Source organism: Geotrypetes seraphini, chromosome 2 (assembly GCF_902459505.1).
Source record: "Geotrypetes seraphini chromosome 2, aGeoSer1.1, whole genome shotgun sequence".
NCBI classification, from domain to species: domain Eukaryota; kingdom Metazoa; phylum Chordata; class Amphibia; order Gymnophiona; family Dermophiidae; genus Geotrypetes; species Geotrypetes seraphini.
Genome location: NC_047085.1, coordinates 11,070,286 through 11,093,406, shown reverse-complemented (window position 1 = coordinate 11,093,406; position 23,121 = coordinate 11,070,286). Strand labels below are relative to the sequence as shown.

General features: G+C 49.9%; 1 protein-coding gene across 5 annotated transcripts in view; it reads left to right on the top strand.

The window, feature by feature from the left end:
- OPLAH (5-oxoprolinase, ATP-hydrolysing) overlaps positions 1 to 23,121 on the top strand; it is a 148,900-nt gene that overhangs the window by 80,425 nt on the left and 45,354 nt on the right. For all 5 annotated transcript variants that reach the window (XM_033933005.1, XM_033933006.1, XM_033933002.1 and 2 more), the window contains exons 11-20: positions 1,101 to 1,213; positions 3,296 to 3,466; positions 3,559 to 3,696; positions 5,699 to 5,837; positions 6,964 to 7,076; positions 9,233 to 9,384; positions 9,680 to 9,840; positions 12,931 to 13,032; positions 13,877 to 14,051; positions 17,420 to 17,604. In XM_033933005.1, the coding sequence (XP_033788896.1) occupies positions 1,101 to 1,213; positions 3,296 to 3,466; positions 3,559 to 3,696; positions 5,699 to 5,837; positions 6,964 to 7,076; positions 9,233 to 9,384; positions 9,680 to 9,840; positions 12,931 to 13,032; positions 13,877 to 14,051; positions 17,420 to 17,604 (1,449 nt within the window). The remainder of the gene's footprint in view (positions 1 to 1,100; positions 1,214 to 3,295; positions 3,467 to 3,558; positions 3,697 to 5,698; positions 5,838 to 6,963; positions 7,077 to 9,232; positions 9,385 to 9,679; positions 9,841 to 12,930; positions 13,033 to 13,876; positions 14,052 to 17,419; positions 17,605 to 23,121) is intronic.

Below are 23,121 nucleotides of genomic sequence, written 5' to 3'. Positions count from 1 at the left end.
GGGACTAGCCCTGTTATAAGGGAGTTATGGTGAGAGAATGACACGGTGGTAGTTACATCAGAGGAGAAGCTTCCGCCCATACACACGCGACTGCAGGGTAGCACGGGCAGGCTTCGCTGTCATCAGTTTCTTTTCTAAAGCGCCGCAAAGGAAAGGGGGAGGGAGAAAGATTTCACTGGAGGGAGGGAAGGGGCCACGCGTGCCTTCCCTCCCTTAAGTTTCTTTACGGGGACAGGGCAATGAAGGGGACGGTGGGGACGGGGATGGAGCAGTGAAAGGGACGGCAGGTTTGGGGACAGGGCGGTGAAGGGGACGGTGGTCCGGTGACGGGGATTTTTTCCCTGTGTCATTCTCTAATATACAGCTGGCACCCTTTATGTGAAGTTCACAGCAGTGCCCTCTAAGGTCAGGATGTCTACGTGGCCTGTCCAGATGGTCAGGTTTAGGACATTTTCAACCTGATGTTTTTCTGATCGAAAAAGGGGTATCAAGTTAGATGGCCCAGTGGCCAAGATATCTAAGTAGATGATTTTCCAAATCTCTATATATCTGGACGTTCAGCAGTTTGCCATTCGAAAATGGCCATTCTTGACCCTCCAACTTTGGACGTTCATCTGGAAACATCCAAGTTGGACTTAGGATGTTTTTTTTCATGTATACTGTCGCAAGTGATCCACAAGAAAAAAACAAACAAATCATGTATGAAATACAAATGACCCAACATGGGCCGTGTTTGAGCAAAATAAAAGTGCCTTCCTCAGTGGTCTCATGGGGTCCTTGGCTATCTTAAATATAAAAACCACAACAGTCACAAAAAAGTCCAACTGTAGGCTGGTTGACTATTTATGCCATTATTGGCATCCTCTGTTTATCAATTGCTTTCAGCTATTCATCACTGAGCGGGGTTCCTTATGGGGGTTACCGTCCCTTCCCCAGAGAGCTTACAGTCTAAGCTGGAGTACCAAGAGGTGATGGGGTGAGTGCTAAATAAAGGAGGAGAGCTTTGAGCATCATGGTTTCAGTGCATGTTGAAAGATTCCTCAGGTTTTGTTAGCTAATCTCATTTTTCTTACTCTTTTTTTTTTCTTTCTTCTCTTCAGGCTAAAGGTCATGACACTTCACGTCACATCTTGGCATGTTTTGGCGGTGCAGGGGGCCAGCATGCCTGTGCTATTGCTCGGGCCCTGGGAATGAAGACCGTTTTCATCCATAAGTATGCATAGCTTCAGGCTTCTGAAACCACAATAATTCAGATAATTTCTTTTTATTTTATTTCTTTTAATGTATTTATATACCACTTATAGTCTAAGTGGTTTACATTCAGGTACACAAGCATTTTTCCCTGTCTCTTTGGGCTCACAATCTATCTAATGTATCTGGAGCAATGGGGGTATTAAGTGACCTGTCCAAAGTCGCAAGGAGCAGCGTGGGTTTGAACCCCCAACCTCAGGGTGTCAAGGCTGTAGCTCTAACCACTGCATCACTCTAGAAATCAAAATGTAGCAAAAGTGATCCAAGCATAGGACAATCCAGCCACTGTGACATCACTGATGAGGTTGGCTCTTATTGGTGGATTGAGGCATTATGATGTCACAATTCCAGCTCTGGCTATCAGAGGCTGAAACTTTTCACACTATTTATTTATTCAGTTTTCTATACCATTCTCCTATGGGAACTCAAAATGGTTTACATGAATTTATTCAGGCACTCAAGCATTTTTCCTTGTCTGTCCCGGTGGGCTAACACTCTACCTAATGCACCTTGGGCAAATAGGGGGTTAGGTGACTTGCTCAGGGTCACAAGGAGCAACGTGGGATTTGAACCCACAACCTCAGGCTGCTGAGGCTGTAGCTGTATCCATTACGCCACACGCTGTCTTCATATACTGTCACCAGCTCTGTGACTCTTCTTCTGCCCCTCAGGTCACTCACTGCTAAACTGTATATACTTGACTATAAGTTAAGAAATTCTGCACAAAAAAGCACTTAAACACAGGATCGTCTTACCTGGGCCAGCACCTCTCTCTCCCTCCCTTCCACCTCTGGTGGAAATTTGCTCTCTCACCCTCCTCTCCCCACTGCACTCCCTTTATACCGCTACGTCCCAAAAAGTAGCTTCAGAGCTGCAACAGCGATTTCTGAGGCTACCTGCAGTCTGCTCAGAGCGCACTCTGATTCCCCTTGCCAAACAGGACGTTCACTCGCTCGTGGAAATGGCAGAGCTTTTCTACAGGTCTGCTTTCAGCAAATCCTGCTTAATAGATAATTGTAAACATATGTTGAGTGTAGGATTCTAGCTGGAAGATTTTTAGCCAATAGTAAAGTTAAGTTTGAGGATTTTGCTTCTTTTGTATATGTTATTGTGTGCTGTTATTGAAGTGTGTGGGAACAGTATGTACAGCTCCCACTCCCGATTCACAGTTTCCCATCTCGCGAATTTGGTTATTCGCAATTTTTTTGTGCTGGATTTTTTTTGCTCCCAGACCTTACCGCTGGTCTAGCGGTGATGTGGGGCAGGAGCGATCTTTCTATGCTCCTGCCCCGTGGAGAACTGTCATCAAAATGGCTGCCGTGAGTTGCCGTTGTAGTCTAATCATACAAACAACAACCGTATCAAAAAGCATTCACTCCTAAATAAAATCATAAAAACACTATTGAGCTTTAAAATTTCACCGGACTGCTGACAAGATCTAGAACATTTAGAAAATGCGAGTAATATGGGATTGATTTAAATCTTGTCCGAATGCTTCTTTAAAAAAAAGAAACAAACCACAATAATTCAGATAATTTCTTCTGTTTTTTTTAAACATAATTTTGAAAGATTTTAAATTTGCCTCTAGTCTCAACTCTCGTGGCATATGGTTCCATAAATTTGAAACTGCTGCTCACATCCGCATTGGTTTTCCTTCTGATGTCACTTCCTGGCCCAGCGACCTGGAAGTGATTTCAGTGGGGGGCCAGGCCGCTGTAATCAGCAGGAAGGCCTACGCCTGTATTGCCTTCATGGGCTACAATCAAAGCAGTTTCCATACTACATACAGGTTCTTTGTCTGTTCCTAGTGGTCTCACAATCTAAGTTTTTGTACCTGGGGCAATGAGGAGGGGTGAGTGACTTGCTCAGGGTCACAAGGAGCTGCGGTGGGAATCGAACCCAGGTCCTCTGGCTCTCAGGCCGCTGCACTATCCTCCCACATAGTGTAATAAACTGTGCTGTGGCAGAATTTGATCCCAGGTTTCCTGTTTCCTCCCCCCCCCCTCCAATCGTAGCCCCTGAGTTCTCTCTCCTGTTCCTGCAGGCACAGCGGGATCCTGTCTGCCTATGGTATGGCTCTGGCAGATGTGGTACACGAGGCACAAGAGCCCTGCTCACTGGTCTATGAGCAGGAATCCTACCCGCTGCTGGATGAGCGCGTGGTGGCACTGCAGGAGCGCTGCGTGGCGGCACTGGAGCGAGAGGGATTTCTTAGGTAATTCTCTGTGTCCGATCGGCTTTGCAGTTTCGAGCACTATACAGGCAAACTGAGTTAAATGAAGCCCTTTGCATAAACTCCTGCTGCAGGTCCCAGATCAACACGGAAGCCTTCCTACACATGCGCTACGAACGGACGGACTGTGCCCTCATGTGCTCCGCTAGGGACCGCCTGGCTACCAAAGACACTTGCCAGGCTGGAGACTTCAAGGAGACTTTTACTATTAGGTGAGCAAGCAAGAGACACGGGGGGGGGGGGGGGGAGGCTGAGTTGGCAGTGCTGGGGTGTGGGCTGGAAACAGGGCATGTGTTGAGGTGCCAGTGCTGGGGGATGAGGTGGGATCAGGGTGCATGCTGAGCTGTGAGTGCTGGGATTGGGGCATTTGCTGAGCCTACAGTGATGGGATGATTTCAGGGTCTATGCCGAACTGGGGTGGGACTGGAGCACAGGCTGAGCTTGTAGTGGGGTGGGTTTAGGGTATGTTCTGAGGTGGCAATCAAAGGAGGCAGTGATGGGTAGTACTGTGGGATCGGGATGCATGCAGTGAGGTGGACTTAGGGCAGTGTCCCACCAATATTTTTTTTGCTCTAGCACACTTAACATAAGAATAGCCTTACTGGATCAAACCAATTGGTCTATCTAGCCGAGTAGCCCGTTCTCAAGGTGGCCAATCCAGGTCTCTAGTACCTGGCCAAAACCCAAAGAGTAGCAACATTCCATTCAGAATGTCAAAGAATAGCAAGATTCTGGAATCCCAGAGAGTAACAAGATTCTAGAATCCCCAGAGAATAGCAACATTCCATATAGAATCTCAAAGAATCGCAAGATTCCGGAATCCCAGAGAATAACAAGATTCTAGAATCCCCAGAGAGTAGCAACATTCCATATAGAATCTCAAAGAATCGCAAGATTCCGGAATCCCAGAGAGTAACAAGATTCTAGAATCCCCAGAGAGTAGCAACATTCCATGCTACTGATTCAGGGCAAGCAGTGGCTTCTCCCATGTCTTTCTCAATAACAAACTATGGACTTTTCCTCCAGGAACTCATCCAAACCTTTCTTAAAACCAGCTACACTATCCACTCTTATCACATCCTCTGGCAACATGTTCCAGAGCTTAACTATTCTCTGAGTGAAAAAAAATGTCCTCCTATTGGTTTTAAAAGTATTTCCCTGTAACTTCATCGAGTGTCCCCTAGTCTTTGTAATTTTTGACAGAGTGAAAAATCGATCCACTTGTATCCGTTCTACTCCGCTCAGGATTTTATAGACTTCAATCCTATCTCCCCTCAGCCGTCTCTTTTCCAAGCTGAAGAGCCCTAACCGTTTTAGTCTTTCCTCATACGAGAGGAGTTCCAACCCCTTTACCATCTTGGTCGCTCTTCTTTGAACCTTTTCTAGCACCACTATATTTTTCTTGAGATAAGGAGACCAGAACTGAACGCAATACTCCAGATGAGGTTGCACCATGGAGCGATACAGGGACATTATGACATTCTTAGTCTTGTTAAACATCCCTTTTTTAATATTTCCCAGCATCCTGTTTGCTTTTTTGGCCACAGCCGCACATCGGGCGGAAGGTTTCATCGTATTGCCTACGATGATACCCAGATCCTTTCCTTGGGTGCTAATCCCCAAGGTGGACCTTAGCATCCAGTAAATGTGATTCAGGTTATTCTTCCCAATGTGCATCACTTTGCACTAACAGAGCAAATGATTTTTGAGGCATCCCAATAATCCCGTTCACGCACACCTGAACCTCGTCTCATTTTCCCTGAGCTCGAACGCATACACACGGCATCATCATGTCGATATCTGCACATGCTCAGAGGTGCTCCAGACATGGCTCCAAGCTCGGGGAAAATGAGACGAGATTTGTGTGGGGGGAGGAGAGGTGTGAACACCAGAAGTGACACTCAGTATATGTCATGTGTCCTTCAGTCTCTGGTGGCACACAGTGGTGATTCACTGAATTACGGTGGCAGTGATGGGTAGCAGGTGGGGTGGGATTAGGGTGTGTGCTGAGCTGGCAGTGATGGGTAGCAGGTGGGGCTTGAGGTTGAAGTTGTCACGGCAGTGCTGGGGAATGGGTTGAGTTGGGGGTACCTCGTGTACTGGTAGTGATGAGGTAGACGGGATTGGGGTACTTGCTAAGCTGTCAGGGCTTTGGCCATTCCCTTCTACTTGAGTGAAACAAGTCGCAGACTTTGAAATTGCTTTTGTTTGTAGGTACCTGAAGGAATTTGGATTCACCATTCCTCAGCGCAGAATTATGGTGGATGACATCCGAGTGCGAGGGACCGGCAGCACCGGGATTCGATGTGAAACGAAAATCAAACCCTTTGGGCATCCTGCACGTGTGGAGAGGGTGAGCCCTGTTTAGGGAGGCGGGGCATGATCTCACGGCCCAAGCGCCGAAATGGAGGGCAGGAAAACTCCCTGGACCTGAATGCTAATCTAGCGTCTGCCCTTCTTTTTAATAGAGTCTCATTGTGCCCGAGTCCTGATCAGCCGCTCTGTCACTGATAACTCATCCATCCTCCCCCCCCCCCCCCACCCCTCAATCTGGGCCCTTGTCCTATCCAGCCATCAGGAGATGAGCATCAATTAACCGTTTCTATCGCACAGGTCCAGTGTTAGGATACGAATCGCATGGCGTCTCGTAGATCTTGTGAGATTGCGCTCGCCTAGCGGAGGAGACAGATGTGGGTATAAAGCACTTCTTGCCAGCTGTGAGAACGTGGGAAGGGGGCTGATTGGGTGGATAACGGGGGATTGCAAGAGTGAGAGGGAAAGGGATTAAGGTGGGGAAGAGGGAGGGATGAATAAGGGGGAGTGTGTGGCGCAGAGGCTAAATCTACAGCCTCGGCACCCTGGGGTTCTGGGTTCAAACCCACGCTGATCCTCGTGACCCTGGGCAAGTCACTTAATCCCCCCCATTGCCCCAGTCACATTAGAAACATAGAATATGACGGCAGAAAAGGGCCATCGGCCCAACAAGTCTGCTCACTCTAAGAACCCTCCCCCCTAAGCACTTCCTCAAAGTGAACCCCCAGGCTTATCCCATTTTTTTCTTAAAATCGATTGTGAGCCCGACGGGACAGACAGGGAAAAGTGCCCGAGTACCTGAATAAACTCATGTAAACTGTGTTCAGAGAACGGTATAGAAAATTGAATAAATTCATCTCATCTAATCTTCTATTTGTGTGTCGTGCACACCTAAGGGTGAGATCAAGAACCCCGTGTAAACCTTTTCCTTTCTCTTCTTAACCATGGAGATGATGCGGTATATAAACTTAAGGTTTAGTTTAGTTTAGAGGGTGAGGGGGAAGAGGGCCCAGCATCTGGAGAGGAGACTCGGGAATTGAATTAGCTGCTTAGATGGTCAGCGCTTAAAAACAAAATACTGATCGCTGCCGCCTGAATATTAGGTGTGGTCTGGATCTTATAGGTCTCCATAGCACCAGCTCTGTGACTCTTCTTCTGCCCCTCAGGTCACTCGCTGCTATTTTGAGGATGGCTACCTGGACACTAGTGTGTACCTCCTGGAAGACTTGTCGTATGACCACGCCATCGCTGGCCCAGCCATTATCATTGACAAGAACAGGTAAGGAGGAAGCCTGACTGTCCTTGGAGAAGGAACCAAACCTCCAACTCGGGGAGCCAAGTTTAGTTATAACAAAGGGTCTCTAATCTGTATTATTTTACTATAATCTACAATTACAAGTTATAAAACCTCTCCTTTTGTATGGAAAATGGACATATAGAATTGCTTGTTGATGCTCCAGAAATCATGTTTACATTGGAAGCGCAGATTATCCTACAGTTAAGGATCCTTGTGGGTTCCACGAAGTTTCATGTTTATTAAAATTTGATGCCTAAGCGATGTACAATACTTAGAAAATAAAATGATAAAATCTTTGGGGGGATATAACTGAGACCAAAAAGCATAACATGATGTACTGGAACAAATGGGAAGGAGGCCTGAACCACAATCGTAATAGGAGAGAAGGGCGGAAATGGGCAACACGGTGGAATGGGGGAGGGTATGCTCTTCCTTTATTAGAGTGTAACTAGAATTGGGGGCCTCGGGGAGAGGTGGTGTCATGAACATGGCAGAGCAGGCAGGACTGGGGGGGAGGAGAGAATCAGATCAGTCTTTACTCGGGAAGTTTCCAAATTTCCCTTTTTGTCTGGATCATAATCATGTCCCTCAGTTGGCGTGGTGGTTGATCCCGGGTGAACTAGAGAAAGCGGACACTGATCACCCTCTGAACCTTTTTGCTCAACAAGTTGTCGGTCTCTAGTCATTGTGGAGAATCAGAGTAAGTGACATGACCTTGTGGCTTTGTACCAGTGTAAGAACTGCTCAGTGGCCTAGTAGGGGGGAGGGGGCGGTCCACCCCGGGCGCAGGCATCCCTCCTCCTGTCCGCCCCCTCCGCCTCTTCCCACTCCTCCTCTTCCGCCGACATCCCTTCCGGGTGCCGCGCATAGGAAATGACATCAGAGGGAGAGACGCCAGGGTAGCGAAGAGCACGTTGAACTTGTTACTCACAGCGGTGAACAACTAGAAGGGAAGGGAGGCACGCGCGGCAGGGGGGGGGATCAGGGAAGCAGCGGGGGAGGGGCACCCTCGCTACACCACTGAAACTACTACAAGAATGGCTGATAAAATTCTGCAGGGTCTGACGGTTTTCATCCTTGTTTGCATAAGTCTGGCCTGTGCGCACCTGCGGCCTCAGTAGCTCTAAGCATTGCGTAAGTACAACGGAGAACAGCGAGCTGACTCACACTGTGAACCTGGACACTGACGCTTCTCTCAGCAGATTATCTATGCTACACGCCATAGATACAAAGCACTGTGTGGTTCGTTCAATTAATTAGTGCCACCTGGGGTACCAGAAGGAGTGACTGAGGGGCGGATTCTCAAAACTAAAAATATGCCTTTTAACGCGCTCGCTAAACCGGTTCCAGCCGGGTGCCGCGCATAGGAAATGACGGCAATTCTCTATAATCGTTGCGTGATTCCCTAACCTCATTGTGCCACATTTGCAGCTAAAATTTGCAGACAAGTTTGAGCTCTCATTGCCTTACTTTCTGATCAGTGCCTGAGCGCTGATTGGCTCAGACACTGACAGGAAAGTATGGCATGATAGCCACCGTCAAGCAACCGCCCCCCCCCCCCCCCGGGCAGTGGGAGAGATGCCCACTCCCTCCTGCCACCAAGCAATGCCCACCCCCAACACCTCCCAGGTAGCGGGAGAGATGCCCACTTCCTCCCACTATCATGTAACCTCCCCCCGACACCCCCCATGCCTCTGACAACCACCCGCCCCTCCCCCTTACCTTGTTTACAATGGCTGGTTAGAGGTATGCCTACTCCCTCCAGCTAGCAGGCCCACCTCTTCAAAATCCCTCCCTGGTGCATCCTGGGATCCGCCAGGGAGGAGCCTAAGGCTCTGATTGGCCCAGACGCCTAAGGCCCCTTCCATAGGAGCAGCATCAGACTGGCAGCACAATTTAAGAGTTAGGTGAGGGCAAGATAGAAGTGCTGAGGAGTCTGGAGCTGAGATAGGTGAAGGAGGTTGTGGAAATCTGAGGATCGAGGTAGAGTGACAGAGCAAAGATCCTTCTGTTCCCTGTTCCTAACTCCATGTGTCCCCCCCTCCATTCCATGTCTTCTCTCGCTCCCTGTGTCGCTGTTTCCTCTCCTTCTCTTTGTTGTAGGCTTTTTGTAATCCTTTATGTCTCTTCCCTTTCAGCACTATCCTGGTGGAGCCAAACTGTACGGCTTCAATCACTGAATTTGGGGATGTGAAGATTTCCATTGGTAGCGGGAAACCTCACACCGTCGGCCCTGAGCTGGACACCATTCAGCTCTCCATCTTCTCCCATCGCTTCATGAGTATTGCAGGTACATAAACCCTCGTTCATGCCATCTCCAGTCCTTTCCAATCCCTGGAAATGGCCTTGCACTGAATACTGGGGGCTAAATCAGCCAACAATTGTAAGCGTTGGAAAAAAAACAATCCTCTGACCGCCGCGTAAACCCCAGTGACCTTGAAGCCCATTCCATGTATTCTGAGCTGGCCCTGCTAGAGTTTTGTACTACATCAATTTTTTTTTTTTTTTTTTAAATATCTAAATGCTAAGCTTCATTATTTTGGAGTCTCGGGAGCCCATCTCTAGCTGTTCTTTTCTACCAACAGAGCAAATGGGCCGGATTCTGCAGAGAACGGCTATCTCTACCAACATCAAGGAGAGGTTGGACTTCTCTTGTGCCCTGTTTGGGCCAGATGGAGGCCTGGTGTCCAATGCACCCCATATCCCCGTGCACCTTGGGGCCATGCAGGAGACCGTCCAGTTTCAGGTATGTTTGTTTAGAGAAGATTACAACAAAGAAGAACCCAACAGTTTCGCAGTAAAGAGTTGCAACCAAAGAAGAAACTGCGGAGATTTTATTCAGTCGGTCAAAGCGTGTCACAATCAAAGAATCCACATTTTTGTTAAAGTTTGGGTCTACAACTGAATAAAATCCTGCATCAAGGACATTTAAACTAAACTAAACCTTAGGTTTTTTATACCGCACCATCTCCATGGTCGTGGAGCTCGGCACGGTTTACAGGGATGGTGATAAGAAAGGAACTCCAGGGAAAGGGTTAGATGAAGATCGGAGGGGAGAAGAATGGTAGAAAGATAGGATGTGGGAGAGGGGGAGAGGTTAGATTTTAGAGAAAAGCCAGGTTTTCAGATGTTTGCGGAAGGGTTGGAGAGCACTCAGGTTCCGAAGGGGGGAGGTGAGGTTATTCCAGAGCTCGGTGAATCTGAAGAGGAGGGAAGTCCCCAGTTTTCCTGGGTGGGAGATGCAGTTTCTTCTTTGTTTTTAATTAGAATCCTCATGCTGTGGACAGTCATTCACATCTTAGGAAGATCAGGCGTGGGGACTTTAAGAACATAAGAATAGCCTTACTGGGTCAGACCAATGGTCCATCAAGCCCGGTGGCCAATCCAGGTCCCTAGTAATAATAATAATATCCCGTCTTTTTTTTTCCCCACTGTTTCCTCTTTCTTTTAATTCTTATCGTCTCCGGTCTACATAAATTCAGATTAATATTGTCTTCTATTAGAGGGATTCAAACTTTAGGCAGGCTCTCACACTCTTTGGCATTTACTATGGTGAAAATCTGGAATGATCTCCCTTCAGATATTAGAACTCTCTCTTCGCTGACTTGCTTTAGAAAAACCCTGAAAATGCATCTGTTTAAGAAATTTCTAACTGATAACTGGAAGGTGATGTACACTTCCCCCTCCCCATTCGCAGTTTCGACACTCGTGATTTCACATATTTGTGGTTTTTTTGGGGGGAGGGGGAAACCCCCCATAGTATAGCACATTCCCGCCTCTCTCCAGCCTTCCCCCCCCCCCCCCCCGGCATCCTGGCCTTACCTTACATTCGTGTCTTTATCTGCTGTCATCTACTATGTTATTATGTATGTTACCTGATGGTCTAGTGTGCTTTTGGGGCAGGAGCGATCTTCCTACGCTCCTGCCCGTGTAGATCGCCAATGGCTGCCGTGAGCTCCCGTCGTAGTCTCGAGAGACTACGGGAACTTACGGCAGTCATTTCCTATTGGCGATCTGCACGGGGCAGGAACATAGGAAGATCGCTCCTGCCCCGAAAGCCCACAGGATGCCGGGAGGGAGGCGGAGGTGGGTCAGAGCCAGATCAGAAGATATTCGCGATTTTTCCCTATTCGTGGTCCGGCTCTGCCCCTATCCCCCGTGAATACCGAGGGAGAAGTGTATCTGTTAAGAATTTTCTAGTTGATAATTGAATGGTGATATTTACTGACTTTCTCCTGTCCTATTCTTGTTCATTAATTTCTCCTTAAGTTATGTTTTGTTAACCAGTTCGAGTCCCTTGGGAGAATGACCCGGTATATAAGACTAAAGATTGGATTGGATTGGTCATACCTTTCAGTTCTTTATCTGCCGTCATCTACTCTGTTACTGTGTTACTATGAAGGTGACCAATTGGTGCTCAGTCCTCTTTATTGTATTAAACCCAAACTCGACTGTTTCTGCAAGTGACGGTGTTTCCAAGGCTCAATATGAAAATATGAGCATGTGAACTTGTATATCTTATCCCTCACGTTGGTACAATCCACTGGGCTTTCTCAGCTAGATTATTGTAACTCAGTTTATCTGGGCATTAAGCAGAGCAGTCGAAAACGACTTCAGTTCATACAGAATACTGCAGCTCAGCTCATTTTTGGGAAACGAAAGTATGATCACATTTCCCCTTTGTTGATAAAGCTTCACTGGCTCCCAATTCACTTTAGGATCCAGTTCAAATGCGCGTGCATAATCTTCAAGCTTCTCTATGGAATATTTGATCCTTTTGTCCCCTTATGTTGGAATAACCTCAGACTTCGCCATTTGAGAAACACACAAAGATAAAAATTAGCCTTCCCTTCCTTTAAGGGAATTAAATCTGCTGGGAAGCTCAGTCGATCTTTTGTCTTCAAGTTTGTAGAGATCTGGAATGAACTTCCCGACTCCATTAGGCTTTTAGGCTGCAATTATTTTGTAAATTCCTGAAAACTTTGTTGTTCTCACAATTTTTAAATGGTTTAACTACAGCCTCAACGAAATGATAATATTATAGTTATTTTTCTTATGTACTTTAGATTTTAATTAGTTCTCCTTCTCCTATGTTTTCTGCTCTGTACTCTAGTCTTCATGATATGTGAACCGAGTCGAGCTCCTCTGGGAGATGACCCGGTAAACTTACGGTATCTTACGGGCCGCATCGAGGCGGAGGAAGATATCTTCTTTTTCAAGGGTCCCACGACAACAAGAGGGCATCCGTTGAAAATCAGGGGCGGGAAACTACGAGGTGACACCAGGAAATTCTTTTTCACTGAAAGAGTGGTTGATCGCTGGAATAGTCTTCCACTACAGGTGATTGAGGCCAGCAGCGTGCCTGATTTTAAGGCCAAATGGGATCGGCACATGGGATCTCTTCACAGGGCAAAGGTAGGGGAGGGACATTAAGGTGGGCAGACTAGATGGGCCGTGGGCCCTTATCTGCCATCTATTTCTATGTTTCTATGTAAACAAACCAAAGATTAGATTAGATTAGATTCCTGAGGCAGGCCCTTTTTGGGCCGAAACACAATCTTGTCGAGTTTGAATTTAATACAATAAAAAGGATTGAGCACCAATTGTTTGTTTATTTAAAAAATTTATCAACCGCCAATAACCTGCACAGAATACGACAAACTAGACCTTTACAAACGTGTTGGTTTATAGAGGAATAATCTCAGATCTTCACCTTTGTTGTTGTTTCTTGCTTATAACAAATGCAACCCATTTTAAAAAGAATCCTTGCTTCAATCGGAAGCCAGTGCAAAATCTGATAGTAGTTCGTTACATGATCGGGTTTTTTTTTTTTCAGATCCTTAACCTCGGCGATGACCTGAAAGAAGGAGATGTGATTCTAAGTAACCACCCTCGTGCCGGTGGCAGCCATCTCCCAGACCTCACAGTTATTACCCCAGTAAGTTCTTCCCTGTCCCCCCTCCCCTGAGTGCCTCACTGACCTCCTTTTCCTCCCATGAGTGCATGGATGGATCACTAACTTTATGCTGAGCATCTCTTTCACTGGTCAAGTCCTGCCCCTCACTGTGCCTCAGTTCCAGTCCCAGTTCTGAGTGACTCCGGACAAGTCACTAAGGGAATAAGCTAGATCCCAAGTAGTAAAACAGATTTTATGCTAGGAATAAGCAGTGGATTTCCCCAAACCATCTGAATAATTGGCCTATGGATTTCTTCTTTTAGGGGTTTTTTAAACCCCGCTAAGCTAATTGATTTCACCACATTCTCCGGGTGAACTGATGTTTAAAAGGTCCTTTGGAAATTGTCCCAGGCCTTCTGTGGGGAAGTGTGTGAGATCACTGAGGTTTTATTTTCAAATCCCCAAGCCTACTCATCGCAGATTTAACCCATGTACTTTCCTCCCTGTGTAGCTGGGAGTGAAGGGTCAGGGTGCCAGATCTGAGCCCTGGAAGTGGCAAAGAGCAGGAAAAACCTACCTGCTCAAAACTAGAAACAAGATAATCAAGTTCTGTAATATGTGAACTGAGGTTCTTCGGCATGGCCGCTTTCCCCAAGCCCCCATGCGTTTTATATTTCTTAGCAGGGAAACCTGTGTTTCAATCCCTTCTCCCTCTCCCCTAGGGGGAACTGTCTTCTGCACGTGCATGCCTCCTTAGCGGATAAATTGCTGGGCAGCTCCATTACGCTGCTCTTCAGTACACTCGGCTCTCGCACCTGTGTTACGAAACTGAGCTCTTTGGTTTCCTCTGTGTATTATGAAGCTTTCTTTCCCTGGGGTGGGGCAGGTATTTCGTAAGGAAGTTCCCAGACCAGTCTTCTTTGTGGCGAGCCGTGGGCACCATGCGGATATTGGTGGGATAACGCCAGGCTCCATGCCCCCTCATTCCACAGCACTGCAGCAAGAGGGCGCCGTCTTCATTTCCTTCAAACTGGTGAAGGATGGAATCTTCCAAGAGGACGGTGAGTTCTCTGTGAGAGTTTCTCCTCTTTAGGTGGCTTTTAGTCCAGAGACGACTGGTCTCTTTCTCTCTAGAACAGTGTTTTTCAACCGCTGTTCCGCGGCACACTAGTGTGCCGCGAGATGTTGCCTGGTGTGCCGTACGGTCAGGGCCGCCATCAGGGCAGTACCACCAGTCTAGGGAGAGGGGCGGTCCGCCCCACGTGGACAGGAGAGAGCTGGACGGGGGACCCGCGGAGTTCAATACATCTCGAGCCGTGAGGCTCGTCTTCTGTTCCTGCCTGCCCTGCAGCTAACATATAGCCGATCGCAAGCGTTCCCCGATGTCAGCGCTGACGTCGGAGGGAGGGCTTAAGCAAAGCCTGCCCTCCGACGTCAGCGCTGACGTCGGAGAATACTTCCGTTCGGCTATTTGTGCGCGGCAGGGCAGGCAGGAAGCAGAAGACAAGCCTCGCGGCTTGAGCTTTGTTTTGCTGAGAAAGTTGCAAAGATGGGCTGGGAGGCAAACACGGAACACAAAAGGGGGGAGGGAGTGCGTTTTGGACACAAGGCATGAACTTGGGAGAGAGGAAGGGAGGGAAAGAGATGCTGAGGTGGGGGAGGGAATGCGTTTTTGGACACAGAAGAAATGGACTTGGGAGAGAGGAAGGGAGGGAAAGAGATGCTGAGGTGGGGGAGGGAATGGGTTTTTGGACACAGAAGGCATGGACTTGGGAGAGAGGAAGGGAGGGAAAGAGATGCTGAGGTGGGGGAGGGAATGCGTTTTTGGACACAGAAGAAATGGACTTGGGAGAGAGGAAGGGAGGGAAAGAGATGCTGAGGTGGGGGAGGGAATGAGTGTTTGGACACAGAAGGCATGGACTTTGGAGAGAGGAAGGGAGGGAAAGAGATGGTTGTGTACACGGGGAATAGAAGAAAGGAGAATTTTTGGTCATAGGGAGGGAGTGAGGTACAGATAGTGGCATACCAGGTTGGGGGGGGGGCGGTCTGCCCCACCCCGGGTTTACGTCCCAAGGGGGTGCACAGCTGGCCACCCTCCAGTGTTGTCCCTAGGCCGGCAAACTGCGGCTCTTTAGCCATTGAGTGCCACCGCCGCCAACGGTGTTGTTGGCGGTGGCAGCATTATAAAATACTTTCTTTGTGTTTATTTGATTCCTATTCAAGAGAATTACTTTATATATAGTCAATATAGGCAGAGAGTTAAATTTTTTAACATTTTCTAATGGTGGTGTGCCTCGTGATTTTTTTCATGAAACAAGTGTGCCTTTGCCCAAAAAAGGTTGAAAAACACTGCTCTAGAAGACCCCTTCTCTTTCTGGGGTGATGTTTCTGTGCTCTTTGACTCTGGTGGGGCATGGGGGGGTAGTCATTGGAAAAATTGTCCTTAAGAGGAGCTGAATAAAGAGACCGCTAGGAGGAGAAAACTTGAATACTAACGAAAATATCATTCAGAAAATAGAAACTGAAGCGGGCGGGGTGGGGGGAGGGGTCAGACAAGCAGCTAAATAAGCAAAGGCTGAAATGAGCTTTGGTAAGTTGATTTCCAGCTCCAATTCCTAGTTTAATTTTAGGAAATGATGAAAAACTTTTAAGCCCTCTTTTACTAAGGTGCGCTAACCATAGGATAACATGCACGCGTTAGCGTTTAGCACGTGTTTAGTGCTCGCTAAAAAGCATAGCGCCCCTTAGTAAAAGAGGGAGTGAGTTACTGAGATGTTAAAAACCTTTCTCTTTATTAGAAAAACTCTTGCTGAGTTGTCATAGTCCTGCGTTTGCGCAGTCGTCTTCATTTATAAACTGCACAGAGCTGCGAGGTTGTAGCGGTATATAAGAGTGCTGTTACATTATGAAGACTCGGTCAGTAAAAGGCAGGGGATAAATCCTTTCTTTGGAAGGAGGAACAATGAAAAGAAAATAATAAGACAAGGGGAATAGGCCTGTGACTGGACATATCAAATGATGCCGTCTGCTGCCTTTTTCTGTTCTATAAAACAGCTGTGTGTCCTATTGAAAGAAGATCTACAGCGCCAGCAGTCCATGTGAGGCCGGGGAGGGTTCTTCCCGCTGCTGACCTGCAGCTTTCACGTCACTGTAGGACCTCCTGCTGTGACCACTGGCCTTGCACAAGTCGACCAAGGCCCTAGGTCTCCAACCCTATAGAGTTGCATTGGTGGTGACTGACACTTGATCTCGGGGGGGGGGGGGGGGGAGGGACCCTTTTGAGAAGATGATCTAGGCCAGGAGTAGGCAATTCCGGTCCTCGAGAGCCGGAGCTAGGTCAGGTTTTCAGGATCTCCACAATGAATATGTAGGAGATGGATTTGTATGCACTGCCTCCTTGAGATGCAAATCGATCTCGTGCATATTTATTGTGGATATCCTGAAAACCTGACCTGGCTCCGGCTCTTGAGGACCGGAATTGCTTACCCGTTATCTAAGCTGTCCCACCAAGTAAGATGCTTATGTAAGGCCCAGGAGAGTGGAAGTTGGGTCTTGTGTTTATGAGTTCAGGGAGGTCAGTGAGACTACAGTGCCCTCTGCAAAAGTCTCGTAGGGGTCTTTCTTATGGTACCCCTACCTGTCATAGACCCAAGGAGCTGAAAGTAGGCGGGAACTAGATAACTTGACATCAGTGCTTGCAATCCTTCCCTCAGTTTTAGCTGCCAGGTATTCTGGACCATAAGAACATAAGAATTGCCACTGCTGAGTCAGACCAGTGGTCCATCATGCCCAGCAGTCCGCTCACGCGGCGGCCCTCTGGTCTAAGACCAGCACCCTAACTGAGACTAGCCCTACCAGCGCACATTCTTGTTCAGCAGAAACTTTGTCTTGAATCCTTGGAGGGTGTTTTCCCCTATAACAGCCTCTGGAAGAGCGTTCCAGCTTTTCACCACTCTCTGGGTGAAGAAGAACTTCCTTACGTTTGTACGGAATCTATCTCCTTTCAACTTTAGAGAGTGCCCTCTCGTTCTCCCTACCTTGGAGAGGGTGAACAACCTGTCCTTATCTACTAAGTCTATCCCCTTCAGCACCTTGAATGTTTCGATCATGTCCCCTCTCAGTCTCCTCTTTTCAAGGGAGAAGAGGCCCAGTTTCTCTAATCTTTCGCTGTAATGCAGCTCCTCCAGCCCCTTAACCATCTTAGTCGCTCTTCTCTGGACCCTTTCGAGTAGTACCGTGTCCTTCTTCATGTACGGCTGGACGCAGCACTCCAGGTGAGGACGCACCATGGCCCTTCTCCTTTCATCTTCCCTTCCTATAATTTCTCTTTCTTATTTCTCGATCACTGTTTCTTTTTTTCCCTCATAGTATTTTCTCCATTACTGACCAGTCCCTGCCTTGTGTTTTCTTTTTAAATTCCCATTTTTAGCCGTGACGGAGGCCTTACTTGCTCCAGGCCTCATCCCAGGAAGCAGTGGGACCCGCAATCTCCACGACAACCTGTCTGACCTACGGGCGCAGGTAGCGGCCAATCAGAAAGGGATTCAGCTGGTGAACGAGCTAATTGACGTCTATGGGCTTGAAGTAGTGCAGGCCTACATGGCGCACATCCAGGTAATTCATTTTCTTCTGATTCGCCCCTCGTCAAGGCGAAAGGTAGATGAACGCCAACAATATAAGGAAATCGGTACAAAATAAATTCACATTACAATGGCAAGAACAGCACCCCCTCCCCCCAAGGATCCCTCCTACGGGAAACAGAACGCAAGCGCTCCCATTCTCATTTCCTCCCTAAACAATGAAACTTGCTGCCCACACAGATTAGGTCTCTGGACAGCCTAATGGACTTCTGGAAAGCAGTAAAAACCTTCCTCTTCAAAGACCCAACCACTGTCCTGGTCCTCTATATATGGACTAAAGACCTCTATGTGAACTGACTCAGCTAGCATGTACTGTACTCCCCCCCCCCCCAAATTCACGGGGTTTCCGTTCTGAGAATTTTGAAAAACCACAAATGTGGTTTTTCGCCTGTCAAGAGGCAGGAGAGGGCAGCTTGAGCACCGGCGGGTGAAGAAAATCACTCACGGTCTGTTCCGACCACTTTTTCCTGTAGTAAAGTTGGGCTACACCATTCAGGAGCTGCTTTGACACGCAGCTCCTGATTGGTGTAGCCCAACTTTACTACAGGAAGAGGCAGTTGGAGCAGACCGCAAATGAGCGGGGGAACACTGTATTCCCCATGATTAACCAATGTATGCGGCCTGTTGTGCCTATTGCTCTGCTCCTATGTGTTGTAGATAGGTTGCCTTCTGGTAAGTACACTTGGCATGAGTTCCCTCTTTTGAAACTATGTATGTCCCTGTGTGAAGTGAGGGGTAGGGGCAGGGAGGGGGTGGTCTGCCCCGGACTTGGTCTTGGTAGAAGTGGTGGCACCCGTTCCCTTCTCCACCACTCCCAGCTCCTTCTTGTCCCTCCTCCTGCTGCGCGCGTTCACCTCTTCCATTGTACTACCTTAATTTTCCCTGTGCAAGTAGCATTGCAAACTTGCTGCCCGCGTCGGTGTCGCCTCTGAAGTTAATCCTGGGCTCTGCGCCTAGGAAGTGACGTTGGAGGAATAGACGACATGATGCGGCAAGCAAGTTCGTGATGTTGCTCCCGCCTGAAAAATTAAAAAGGTACGAGAGAAGGGGGTTGCATATTCAGCTGGGGGGGAGGTAAGGGACACCACCGCCCCGGGCGCAACTCACCCTCGGTACACCACTGGTTGAAGGTAGGTCCTCCACTGTTTATTGGGAGGAGAGTGTGGCGCAGTGGTTAAAGCTACAGCCTCGTCACCCTGAGGTTGTGGGTTCAATCCCACGCTGCTCCTTGTGACCCTGGGCAAGTCACTTAATCCCCCCATTGCCCCAGGTACATTAGATAGATTGTGAGCCACAGGGACAGACAGGGAAAAATGCTGGAGTACCTGAATAAATTCATGTAAACTGTTCTGAGCTCTCCTGGAAGAATGGTATAGAAAATTGAATAAATAAAATTGAATTGAATTGAATAAATAATCACAAGAAAGATCCATTCTTTAGCACTCTCCAGACCAGTAGAGGTTAACTTTACGAATGGGTATATATCTAATCATGACCAGCAGGTGGAGACTGAAAACAAAACTTTGGGACAGTATATCCTAGCCCCTCCTCTCTATTTCCCCCAGTCTTCTTTCAGTCTCCAGCAGGTGTTGATGTGATCTGTACCCATCTCTCTTGGTAGGGCTGTTGGAATTTGTTTAGGGGGTTTATTGTCCCTGTTTTTAGCCGGACGGAGCTTGGGCGGACTCTGTTTGGGGGTTCGTCCGACCTCGGGGGTGTCAAACCCGGCGGGTCACGAGCGGGGTCCCTCCCCCCACTTCCTCCACCTCCCCACATTTTTTTAGAGGAGCCTCAGCAGTAAGCCTTGCCCCCTAAGTCAAGCAAGGCATATTGCTTCGAGAGCCTGTGGAGTCTGTTCTGTAAAAAAAAAAAAAAAAAAAAAAAATCCTGAGGTAGTGCTGGTCTGAAGGGTTGTTTCCCTTTAAGAAAACTGTATTTTACTGTATTTTTTCATGTAACCAGCACTTTTTTATAGCTAGGTCGCGTATGGAGCAATTGTGCCCTTCTCCGGGGGAGTAGGCCACAATTTTAGTCCAGCCGCGAGGCACTCGCGGCCGGCCTGAACTCGGCGGTTTGGGTCGGTGAGGTGGTGGAGCTCCGTCGGCAGCGGCTGCAGGCGCCCAGAGCTCCCCGCCGATGGTGCCTCGCGAGTCGGCTTGGAGCAGTGGGGAAGCCCGGTCTTCCACAACCGCCCACGGAGGGATTCCCCGACGGATTCCCTCTCAGCTGATTTTTTGACAGCTGATGCCGGCTTGCCTGCTTTAGCGGCTGAGACTATTCAGGTTTCTCAGCCGCTTCAGGCTATGGAGGGAGCTTTTTTGGCGGGAAAACCGCCATCTTCTCTGTCTGGCCCCTCCATTTTGTCTTCCACCTCAGGTGACCTTCCCCCTGTTTTGACTATGCAGGGGCAAGGTTCTGCTGGGTCCCCTGCTGTGGCAGGGAGTCCCTTGGGACCCTCGGGGGTTTTTCTCCTGAATTTTTCTTTTCTTTATGCAGAGCCTATTTTCAGGCGGCTGGGGGTCCCGGTTGCGCCCAGGGGGTTTCGGGGGGTGGGTTTTCCTCCGCGCTCCCTGCGGCTTTGCCTCTTTCGTCTGGCGTGACGTCCCCTCCGCCGCCTCCCTTGTCCAAGCGTCCGCGGGTGTCGTGGGACGAGAATTTGTGGTCGGAGGAACGGGTCGGTCTGGAGGAGGACCTGGACCCTTCTGAGGAGTTCCAGGACTCTCTGGAGGGGACGGAAGCTGGCGGCGGGTTGTCGGATTTCCCGTTCTCCAGTGACGAGGCGTCCGTGGTGCGCCTTTTTCAGAAAGATGAGCTGCCTGACCTTATTCAACAGGTTTCTACGGTTTTGCGTTTTGAGGACGCGCCGCCGGAGACTCCGCGTGTGGGGGACCCCCTGTTACGGGGGATCCGTTCCGTTTCCCGCTCTTTTCCTATGCATCAGGATATTCGGGATATTATTCTGGAGCAGTGGAAAACGCCGGAGGCGCCGTTTCGGCTGGCGCGCAGCATGGCTCGCCTGTATCCCATTCCTGAAGGGGATCGGGCTACGTTAGCTTCGCCAGTCGTGGATGCGGTGGTCTCGGCAATTTCCAAGCGGCATACCGTGCCTGTTGAGGGCGGTTCTGCCTTGCGGGACCCTGAGGAGCGCAAATTGGAGAGCATCCTTAAGCAAAATTTTCAGGTCTCTGCCTTTGGGGTCCAGGCGGCTATTTGTGGGGGACTGGTCGCTCGCGCCGTGTTTCGGTGGGCGGAGCGGGTCTTGGATCGAGAGTCTGACGACTGGTCTCTGGTGGATCAGGAGGTTGCGAAGATTGAGATGGCGGCCTCATTCCTCTCAGATGCTCTATATGACTTGGTGCGGATATCGGCTAAGTCTATGGCTTTTGGCGTGGCCGCAAGGCGTGTGTTGTGGCTGCGCGCTTGGGCGGCGGATGCTGCGTCCAAAGCTAAGCTTACTAAATTTCCCTTTCGGGGGTCGTTTTTGTTTGGAGAGGACTTGGATAAGTTGATTCAGACTCTGTCGGACTCGAAAGTTCCCCGTCTGCCGGAGGACCGTGCCCGCCCGGCGTCTCGGGGGGGTGCGGCCCGGGGGCGTTTGCGGGATTTTCGCAAGTATCGCCCTGGGCGTGGGGCTGCTTCTTTCCAGTCTCCGGGATTTTCCCGGGGTCGGTTCTTCCAGCGCATGCAGCCCTTTCGGGGGGCCCGTCGGGGGGCAGGGAATCCCTCCGCCGGTTCCCCCGCTTCCCGTCCTGCACAATGACGCCTTGCCGGCGCCCCCTTTGGTTCCGGTGGGGGCTCGGCTGCGCGAATTTTTCCCCAAATGGGCCGAGATCACGTCCGATCAGTGGGTCCTGGAGGTGGTGCGGGACGGTTATGCCCTGGAGTTCGCCCGCTCTCTGCCGGATTTTTTCCTCGCTTCTCCGTGTCAGACTCCGGGGAAGACGCAGGCTTTTCGCCAGACCCTTCGGCGCTTGCTAGATCTCAGGGCAGTTGTTCCGGTGCCCCCTCCGGAGTGGGGCACGGGCAGGTACTCCATTTACTTTGTGGTGCCCAAAAAGGAGGGGACTTTTCGGCCCATCCTCGATTTAAAAGGGGTCAACAGGGCTCTCAAGATTCCCTCTTTCCGTATGGAAACTCTGCGGTCGGTCATTCTGGCGGTTCAGCCGGGGGAGTTTCTCACTTCTCTCGATCTGACGGAGGCCTACTTGCATGTTCCCATTCGGGCCTCTCATCAGCGTTTCCTGCGCTTTGCGATCTTGGGTCGGCACTTTCAGTTCTGTGCGCTTCCCTTTGGGCTGGCCACGGCTCCTCGGACGTTCACCAAGGTGATGGTGGTCGTCGCGGCAGCCTTGCGGTCGGAGGGTATCCTGGTACACCCCTACCTGGACGACTGGTTAATTTGGGCAAAGTCGTTGCAGGAAAGCTCCCGGGTTACTGCTCGGGTGGTGGAGTTTCTCCGGTCGCTGGGCTGGGTGGTCAACCTTTCCAAGAGTCGGTTGGTCCCGGCTCAGCGTCTGGAGTACCTAGGGGTGCTGTTCGACACCTCCTTGGGGAGGGTCTTCCTCCCAGAGGGCCGGGTGAGCAAATTGCAATCTCAGATTCGCCTGCTTTTGGCGTCCCGGCGTCCTCGGGCGCGAGATTTCCTCCGGGTCTTGGGGTCGATGGCGGCGTCCCTGGACGTGGTGAGGTGGGCGCGGGCCCACATGCGTCCTCTCCAGTATGCTCTGCTCCGGAGGTGGTCTCCCCAGAGGCACGGGATGGATGTTCCGGTTCCCCTGCGAGGCTTGGCGCGCTGCAGTCTGCGTTGGTGGCTCCAGACCCCTCACCTAGTTCAGGGGGTGGGTCTGGATCTCCCGCAGTGGACGGTGCTCCTGACGGATGCGAGTCTCCTGGGTTGGGGGGCTCAGTGTTTGGGTCACTCAGCTCAGGGCACCTGGTCCGCGGAGGAGGCCGCCTGGTCGATCAACGTGTTGGAGACCAGAGCGGTCCGTCTGGCGCTGTTGGCTTTCCACTCCCTGTTGCTGGGCAAGTCGGTCAGAGTGCTGTCGGACAATGCCACGGCGGTGGCTTATGTCAATCGTCAGGGGGGCACCAAGAGCACTCAGGTGGCGCAGGAGGCGGCTCTGCTCATGGTTTGGGCGGAATCCCATCTGCTGGACCTCTCGGCCTCTCATATAGCCGGGGTAGAAAATGTTCAGGCAGACTTCCTCAGTCGTCACTTCCTAGATCCAGGAGAGTGGTGTCTCGGCGCCGAGGCGTTTCAGTTGATAGTGCAGGCTTGGGGGCAGCCCCTGATGGACCTGATGGCCACGGGTGGCAACGCCAAAGTGCCCCGCTTCTTCAGTCGTCGCAGGGACGGTCTGGCCGAGGGTCTGGATGCTCTGGTCCAGCAGTGGCCAATGGAGGGGCTGTTGTATGTGTTCCCTCCTTGGCCGCTGGTGGGCAGGGTGCTTCTTCGCATTGTTCACCATCCGGGTTTGGTGGTGCTGGT